The following is a 9,444-nucleotide window of genomic DNA, read 5'->3' on the forward strand; positions in this document are numbered from 1 at the left end:
TCACTTTCTCTCCCACTTCTTATCCATGGATGATGTTTAAAAATTTGATGTCTAATGAAGTTGATGTGTGTTTTTTTCCTCAAAAAAATGAAAAGAATATGGAGCTTTTTTAAGAATAAAATGTCTGGGGCCGCGTTCTCAACACAAGTGCGAACCTGTGTTACAGGGCTGTGTTAAAGAATATGGTTTTGATATGCATGGATGCATGCATGCATAACCTGTGTTACAGGGCTGGGCACTTTCATGCTGCGCCCAGAAAGGAATAAGAAATCGTTTAAAAAAACAAATAAATGACACGGGCAGGCCCTTTCATGCTGCACCCGGAAAGCAACATGAAATAAATGGCACGGGCAACGTTGGACGAACACACAAGTTGATCCGCATCAACAAAGACAACAATTGGGCGGTCTTTCCCTTGTCCGGGGATTGGAAGCTTTTCCACGATGTTAACACTGCAGATGAAAGACGTGCCCTTGATCCGTGATGATTCTCATGCTCGCACAGGTTGCGGACATGCTTGCCGCGGCGTCAATGGAGCTACACCGCCAATCTTGGTAATGCTTCTGCTCCACACAAAGACGACGTTGCTATTTTTTGTTTTTCCTTTTAACATTCTGTTAACGACTCTCCACTCTCCACTACCGTGTTGCAATGCTGATTTCGAACAAAAACCAATTTGCCAAAACAAATTATACACGCACCAAAATGAACCATGTATACCTAGGTTGGGGGACAGGGTTTAGAATAAAATGATATGATATATTTTCTGCGTCTTTCACACCTGAATTCATTTCAATATTTTGGGGAACTCTGGAAGAAGAAATTGCCCTACAGACCTTAATCCGACCTGATAGCTTGGTTTTACACCTTTAAAGTCCCCAATCCGTTTTATTTTAAATCTGCAAATTTAACGGGTGCCCTGAATTGCATTGCTCATAAAAATCATCAAAGAATATGATAAATTGGCATGTATGTATGTCAAAAAGGGACAAGAGGTATTACTCTGTCGACATTGGTAGTTGATAAGTGGACAATATGGCTCGGTTGATCAGTGGATATTGATAGATGGATGTGCTTAAGCTGCTTGTATTAATCTGTGCTCCTCCTGACAAACCAACACAGGATGAAAATACCAAGTCCTGGAAGAAGTTGGCGAACGTTTCTGTGTCAGGTGCAGCCGGAATGATATCGAATCATCTGCTATTCAAAGTAAGTAGCGCCGAGTAATAAAAACATACGGTAGTATTTATCATTTATTGGTCTAAATTTCTGTAGCTTGCCTCCGGTGAGGTTTTTGGACAGGACCAACCAATAGCGCTTAAGTTATTGGGATCGGAAAATTCATTACAAGCACTAGAAGGTAGCTTCACTAACTTATTGTACTTCAAATTTCAGAAGCAACACCGATACATCTTAATTTGCTAGATAGTACACATTTTAAAATACATTCAAAATTCCAATATTGTTGTACTCCCAGTCCCAGGTATAAATGAATTACCGAGGCAGAGAAATATATCCCTTCTTCCTTGTGCTTTCTTATAATTACAACTCCAGGTTTAGCTATGGAACTCGAGGATTCATTGTATCCACTGCTAAGGGAAGTCAGCATCGGCATAGATCCTTATGTGATCTTCCAAGATGCAGACTGGGCCCTTCTAATTGGGGCCAAACCCAGAGGACCTGGAATGGAGCGAGCTGCCATACTAGATATCAATGGTCAAATCTTTGCTGAACAGGTTTCCTTTTGCTTTCTTTTCCTCGCTGTCAGGCAAGTATACTGTCATGAAATCGTAAGAACCCTTTATGTGAAAGAGACAGATTAATTTCTTTGCTGGGAAGTATACCTCAAACTTTGAAAATGAACTATGTGATTCCTTAGATACAGAATGTGTGCCATCCTCTTGCGTATTCTAGGGGCAAAAACTATGGGATTCGTTAGCTAGCATGAAACCTGCTCAAACACTTTAACAGAAATCTGATTTTAACAGATATATGAATACAAAAATGCTCATAGAATAGTTGTGTTTTTATTCGCTGAAATTTTGAATTGTCTCAGGGGAAAGCACTTAACGCTGTGGCATCTCGGAATGTGAAAATCATAGTTGTTGGGAATCCCTGTAATACTAAGTAAGGACAGGTTTTGTGGTTGCTAAGTGTGTTATTGATTTATGCTCTTACCATGTCTGACACGGGGTATATGCTTCTTGTAGTGCGTTGATCTGCATGAAAAATGCTCCTAACCTACCAGCAAAAAACTTTCATGCATTGACAAGGTTGGATGAAAATCGAGCCAAGTTTCAGGTACATGATGTTGTTGGCTTTTGAACTTGCTAGATCAAATCTCCCAGGAATACGTATGAGCAAGCTAGCTAGACAAGCAGTCAAGCACACAGCTTGATTGATGAACAGTAGTCTAGCATGCACGCACACAGACCTGAGCTTTGACTAGCGCTAGGATCAGATCGATCTCTTGACGGAACGTCTCTCCAACTTGCGAACGTGGACGTTAAACTGATCGGGAGATTTTTGTGATAGCAACAGGGGCGTGTCGCTCCTGTCTTCTTTTTCTCTTTTTGTTTTTCTGGTGTTACAATCAACACCCCTAGGGTGTCTTTTATACACGTCCATAAGGGACTATGGAAATAGACTAGGACTAGGATTCCTAATACTACTAGGACTCGGTTTGGCTTTCTTTTCTAATCCTACATGAGCAACATGATTAACATCTACATTCACCTCCTTAATCTTGTTGCTTGACTTCACTTCTTGCACTCCGACTTTCCTCCTCATCTCGATGAACTTCTGTCGACCGAGGGACTTGGTGAAAATATCGGCAAGTTGGTCTTTCGTGTTCACATGTTGAACCTCGATCAACCCTTCTTCAATGCACTCCCGGATATGGTGGAACCGGGTATCTATGTGCTTGCTCCTTTCGTGATGAACCGGATTTTTGCACAACGAGATTGCAGCTTGGTTATCGATCTTCAGTGACACCTTCTGCACCACCCGCTTTGCAAGAATAGCTAGGAGTCTTCTCAGCCACACTGCTTGACAAGCCGTCGTGCTTGCCGCTATGTATTCTGCCTCGCATGAAGACAGTGCCACCACCTTTTGCTTCTGAGAATTCCAGCTAATCGGATTCGGGCCAAGGTAGAAAACCATGCCCGTTGTGCTCTTTCGGTCATCAACATCACCTGCCATGTCACTATCTGAATATCCACGAAGGATCAATCCTTCCTTTCCCTTTCTGTATGTGCAACCAAGATTAATGGTGCCTTTCACATAGCGCAAGATTTGATTGACTGCGCTCATGTGCTTGGTTGTCGGATTCTCCATGAAACGACTCAAGATCCCGACTAAATAAGCCAAGTCAGGTCGGGTATGCACCAAATATCTTAGGCTGCCCACAACGCTTCGATACATTGTGGTGTCCACCGGCGAATTTGAGCTACGCTTGCTCAACTTGTGACGTTGGTCCATTGGAACTTGTGTCGCGTAGCAATCTGACATGCCACACTTATCGAATAACTTGACCGCGTAAGCCGATTGATATAGGGAAATCTCTCCGGAGCTTTGCTTCACTTCGGTGCCCAAGTAATAGCTGAGTAATCCCAGATCACTCATGCTAAACTTGTTCTTCATTTGCGCCTTGAAACGTTCAATTTCTTGTACGCTATCTCCGGTGATAATCAGATCGTCGACATAAACTCCAACTAGCAGGTTTGAGCCTTTGGAGTTCTTTGTATAGACTGCGTGCTCGAGGGGACATCTCTTGAACCCGAGCGAGGCCAGACTTCGGTCTAACTTTGAGTTCCAAGCTCTTGGCGCTTGCTTCAACCCGTAAAGTGCCTTCTTGAGCTTGTAAACTTTCCCTTCTTTGCCTTTCTTCTCGTAGCCGAGGGGTTGTTCCACGTACACTTCTTCTGTGAGATCGCCATTGAGGAAAGAGGATTTAACATCCATATGATGAACCTTCCAATCCTCTTGTGCTGCCAAAGCTAGGAGCACTCTCACCGTCTCGAGTCGAGCAACCGGTGCAAACACCTCATCATAGTCAACTCCTTGACGTTGTACGTAGCCCTTTGCAACGAGTCTTGCCTTGTACTTCACAATGGCACCCTCTGTGTTCTTCTTTAACTTATAAACCCACTTCAAACCTATCGTCTTTTGGTTTGGAGGTCGGGTTACCAAAGTCCACGTGCCATTGCTCTCAATCGCCTTCATCTCCTCATCCATGGCGTGCGTCCAGCTAGGACTTTTGCTCGCCTCTACGAAGTTCGTCGGCTCCTCAACTCCGAACAGACATAGTCCGGAGTACTCGAGCGTAACTGGCTTTGTGTACTTGTAGACTTTCTTGAGCATCTTGTAGCGACGAGGCCCTGAGGAGTCCGTTGTAGCTTGCGAAGGAGGTGACACAAATTGTTTCGATGTTGATGCACTTGAGGAAGACGGCTGAGACCCTGGTGTGTCATTGACATCCGCGTCGTCGGCGTAGTCGTCATGACCGTGACCATCATCTTGATTGTCATCGTCACTATGCGCCTCGTTGTCGATGTTGTCGTCGAGATCTCCACCTGTGTCGTGCGCTTTGTTGTCGCTATCTCCTTGCGACCTATGCACGTCGTCGTCGGTGTCGGCACCATGATGATCACTACCATTGTAGCCACCTTGGTTCGGTGTCTTGGCAACCACTTGGACATCTTCTCTTGCATCATCGTCAGTTGGAAATTCAACTGCAAATATGTTACTGTTTGGAGCAACGTCGGCTGCGGCGCTCCAATTCCACGCTTGGTTTTCTTCAAACACGACGTCGCGTGAAATCCGTAGACGCTTGGTTTGTGGATCGTAGAAACGGTATGCCTTGGTGCCAGAACTACTCTCGTATCCGATGAACACCATCTTGGTGCTACGATCGGCAAGCTTTGAGAGGTGCGGCTCCGCCGTCTTCACATGTGCCACGCACCCGAATGTCCGTAGATGAGACACATTCGGCTTACGTCCGTAAATTGCTTCATACGGAGTCTTGCCGATCACCGCCTTCGTTGGAGCCCGGTTGAGAAGATAGACCGCCGTCGAGACAGCTTCTCCCCAAAAAGTCCCCGGCAGGTTCTTGCTCTTGAGTAAACTCCTTGCCATGTCAACGACGGTTCGATTGCGCCTTTCAACGACCCCATTCTGCTGCGGCGTGTAAGGTGCCGTGAGGAACCTCTTTATGCCAATCTTCTCACAGTAGTCGTTGAACTCATTCGACGTAAACTCTCCGCCGCGATCTGTCCGTAGAGCGCGAACCTTCAGCTTGTGTTCCATCTCAGTTGCAGCCTTCAGCTTCTTGAATGCTTCAAACGCCTCATCTTTAGACCGTAGGAGAACGACCCACATATATCTCGAGTAGTCGTCTACCACAAGGAAGAAATACTTCTTTCCAGCGTGAGTTGCCGGGGTGATAGGGCCACATAGATCACCATGGAGCAGCTCGAGTGCATCACTTGCACGATAGGTAGACTGAGCAGGGAATGGCCTGCGGTGCTGTTTTCCAACCAAGCACCCGTCGCATACTCGATCAACATGGTCGATAACTGGCATCCCGGATACCATCTCCATCTTTGACATCTTCTTCAAGGCGTAGAAGTTAACGTGTCCAAATCTAGCATGCCATAACCACGAATCATCATCACTCTTGGCGAGCCAACACTCCGGTTGAGATTGATCAAGGTTGAGGATATATAGCCTATTCCTTGTGCGATTAACACGAGCTAGCACGTTTCGGAGGTTGTCGAAGATCGTCATCACTCCGCTCTCGATATTCACCTTGCATCCATTCTCGTCAAGCTTCCCAGTAGAGATGATGTTGTTGCGCAACCGTGGGATGTAGTACATTCCGGTGAGTATGCGATGTTCGCCTGTGAGACCCTCAAAGAGGACAGATCCTTGCCCGCAAATCTCCACAGCTGAACCATCACCGAACTTGACCGAGCCTTCAACATCGTATTCCAGCTCGAGGAATTTCTCCTTGCACCCCGTCATGTGGTTACTGGCACCCGTGTCGAGATACGACGACACGTTCTGATCACCGGATAACTTTGGTGTCACTTTTTCCTCATGAAGTAGCACCTTCCGGCTTGGTTTCATAACCACCGTTTCAGCGGGATCACAAACTTCGGCCATCAGAAGACCTGGACCTTCGTCTTCCTGCTTTGCCAAATTTGCCTTGATCTCCCGCTTGTTAGGCTTTGGACAATCCTTCGCAAAGTGACCCATCTTATTGCAGTTATAGCACTTGACCTCGGACAAGTCCAAGTTCCGTGGTTTCTGCGCTTTAGATTGGCCCGCCTTACCACGACCTTGTGGTTTGCCTTTTCCTTTGCCTTTTCCGGTTTGTCCATCGCCCTTCGTGTTGCTTGAGCCTTCGCCACCGTCACGCCTTCCTTTGCTACTTGGGGCCTCCCAATCTGCGCGCGAGTACATGAGTTGGTCACTACCTCCTCCTTTGCCTTTCCGACAGCCACGAGCATTCTCTTCCCATGTCCGCAATCGTCCGATCGCCTCCGTTATGGTCATGTCGTCGATGTCGTAAAACTGCTCGAGTGTGCCGATGATGTACGTGAATTTATCAGTGACTGAACTGAAAAACTTCTCCACGATCTCGGTCTCATCGAGCTTTGCACCAAGCGCGCGGATCTCTCCCACCAAAGTAGTAAGACGCATGGCGTAGTCATTCACCGATTCAGTTTCCTCCATCTGCAACTTGTGAAATTGGCGCTTCAACACTTGTGCCCGTGCCTTGGTGACGCGATCTTCTCCGATCCTCATCTCCTTGAGTGCGTTCCACGCCTCTCTTGCCGTCTCGAACTCCGCCAATGTCATCAGCACGGAATCCGACACAGACTGGGCTATGACGGCCATGGCACCTTCGTCGCGCTCCTCGTCGACGTCGTCGTCCGTGATGGCCTCCCACACTCGAAGGGATCGAAGAATAATCTTCATCTTCACCGCCCACACGCCGTAGTTGGCGTCGGTGAGCATCGGGTACTGGATGGGGATGTTGCGATGCGCCTGGACGTTGGCGCCGCTCGTTCCTCCACCACTGGTTGCTGACTTGACGCCCTTCTTCACCTTGTCGCCGTTCTTGTTCGCCTTGGCACCGCCGCTGCCGGACTTGACCGACTCAGCGTCGCTGTCCGTCATCGTAGATCGTCGAGGCTCTGATACCAATTGTTTGCTTTTGAACTTGCTAGATCAAATCTCCCATGAATACGTATGAGCAAGCTAGCTAGACAAGCAGTCAAGCACACAGCTTGATTGATGAACAGTAGTCTAGCATGCACGCACACACGGTGACCTGAGCTTTGACTAGCGCTAGGATCAGATCGATCTCTTGACGGAACGTCTCTCCAACTTGCGAACGTGGACGTTAAACTGATCGGGAGATTTTTGTGATAGCAATGTCGCTCCTGTCTTCTTTTTCTCTTTTCGTTTTTCTAGTGTTACAATCAACACCCCTAGGGTGTCTTTTATACACGTCCACAAGGGACTATGGAAATAGACTAGGACTAGGAATCCTAATACTACTAAGACTCGGTTTGGCTTTCTTTCCTAATCCTACATGAGCAACATGATTAACATCTACAGATGTTGAATCTTAATTATCTATGAAGTGTTTATGTTATTTAATTTCAACAAATGACAAGACTAATTTGTCATTACAATGTTTTGCAGCTAGCGTTAAAAGCTGGTGTGCTTTATGACAAAGTATCAAATATGACTATTTGGGGAAACCATTCAACAAATCAGGTGAAGATATGATTACAAACAACAAGGCTACTCTACTCATGCCTTTGTGATGCTTTAGAGAACTGATTTGATGATTTCCACCTGAGTAGGTTCCTGATTTCTTGAATGCCAAAATTAATGGGAAGCCAGTAAAAGAAGTCATCAAAGATACAAAGTGGCTAGAAGAGGATTTCACTATAACTGTTCAAAAGGTACACACTGCTCCACATTTATCTGCAATTTTTCTATCATCTCGAACAACCAAGAGAATATTATGTATTCATTCATATGGCTATGCAGCGCGGAGGTGTGCTCATCGAAAAGCGGGGCAGATCTTCAGCTGCATCAACCGCTGTTTCCATCGTCGACGCCATGAGGTCCCTCATAACTCCTTCCCCAAAAGGGGACTGGTTCTCTACAGCGGTAATGTTTTCTACTTTAGTCTTTAGGATTGTTTCTTTTGTTTTGGTGTACCACTGAAGCAAAGGCAATGCCAAACCATAGGTCTATACGACCGGAAATCCTTATGGCATAGCAGAAGACCTCATATTCAGCATGCCGTGCAGATCAAAGGTAAGATCTCATATTGAAATTCCCATTACTTTTCTTCTTGATATTGCACAAGATCACAATTTACACTTTGATATTGTTCATACAGGGTGATGGTGACTATGAACTGGTTCAAGATATGGCAATGGACGATTTTCTCTGGGGTCGGATAAAAAAGGTAGTATTGAGTTGTACGAGTAATCATTGATCATATGAGCATAGATAGACGACACACAATTTAATGATTTGGATAACCAGTTTTACAATAATTCTTTCAGAGTGAAGCAGAACTGATCATCGAGAAAAGATGTGTTGCCCATCTTACAGGGGAGGAAATTATCTTGAAAAGTACTTACTCTCTGCTTGCAATGAAGGGCAAATGATGGGAAATTATGCTACAGAAATTACTAATGCTGCATCTGTTCTTGCAATGTAGGGTAATGCATTTTGTGCTCTTCCTGGGGATACAATGCTTCCGGGAGAGATGTAGCTCTACTGCTATCAATCATACTAAAAATCTGCCAATGGCCACCGGTCTATGTTATTCTGTTATTAGAAGGGTGACAACATTCCCAGTGGAAAGAACGATAGTTGTGAGAAACAACTGCCTGCAGGCTGTTGCAACTATTTTCTTCTGTAATAAGCACACAGACTTTTGTCGTACACTAGTGTTTCGGGGACAGAATAAGAAGATGGAGATCCCACAGCCTCAACTGCACTTTCTACCTTATGATTTCTTTCCTCTCGGGTTATGATTTGAGTTGAAAGCTTCAACACCTATTTCAACTCCATTTGTTTTTTTTTTTGTTTTTTTTTAGAAAAGGAGGATGACCCCCGGCCTCTGCATCAGGGAGATGCATGCGGCCATTTTATTGATTATTCTCGAGGACCTTACAAAGTATTACAACAATATGTCTGAATCCGCCATCTTCACAACACCTATTTCAACTCCATTTGCTACCTTATGATTTCTTTCCCCTCACGTTATTATTTGAGTTGAAATAAATCCCTTCATGGTGTTAGCGACATGAGAAGTTGCACCCGAATCAATGCACCGACATTCAAAAGAAATCAACATAAAGTGTTTCATCAAAAAAATGATTTCATCAATAGCTTGTTTGTTCA

At 45.3% G+C, this 9,444-nt stretch overlaps 1 protein-coding gene across 1 annotated transcript; it reads left to right on the forward strand.

The window, feature by feature from the left end:
* The first annotated feature begins 382 nt into the window (after window positions 1-382).
* Window positions 383-9,104, forward strand: LOC123447596 (malate dehydrogenase [NADP], chloroplastic-like). Its single transcript, XM_045124206.1, has 13 exons — window positions 383-554; window positions 1,123-1,209; window positions 1,276-1,360; window positions 1,555-1,736; window positions 2,057-2,127; window positions 2,211-2,301; window positions 7,717-7,791; window positions 7,881-7,982; window positions 8,071-8,193; window positions 8,275-8,343; window positions 8,429-8,497; window positions 8,598-8,667; window positions 8,756-9,104. The coding sequence occupies exons 1-13, from the start codon at window positions 444-446 to the stop codon at window positions 8,758-8,760; spliced, it is 1,140 nt and encodes a 379-aa protein (XP_044980141.1). The 5' UTR covers window positions 383-443; the 3' UTR covers window positions 8,761-9,104.
* The last annotated feature ends 340 nt before the right edge of the window (window positions 9,105-9,444 follow it).

Source organism: Hordeum vulgare, chromosome 4H (genome assembly GCF_904849725.1).
Source record: "Hordeum vulgare subsp. vulgare chromosome 4H, MorexV3_pseudomolecules_assembly, whole genome shotgun sequence".
Lineage (NCBI taxonomy): Eukaryota > Viridiplantae > Streptophyta > Magnoliopsida > Poales > Poaceae > Hordeum > Hordeum vulgare.

What these genes read in the sequence shown, in the direction of transcription:
- LOC123447596 (XM_045124206.1), top strand. Translation starts at nt 444, where the DNA reads ATGTTAACACTGCAGATGAAAGACGTGCCCTTGATCCGTGATGATTCT. An exon ending in AAAATCGAGCCAAGTTTCAG is followed by an intron (nt 2,302 to 7,716) that starts GTACATGATGTT and finishes AATGTTTTGCAG; the next exon opens with CTAGCGTTAAAAGCTGGTGT. An exon ending in GCATGCCGTGCAGATCAAAG is followed by an intron (nt 8,344 to 8,428) that starts GTAAGATCTCAT and finishes TTGTTCATACAG; the next exon opens with GGTGATGGTGACTATGAACT.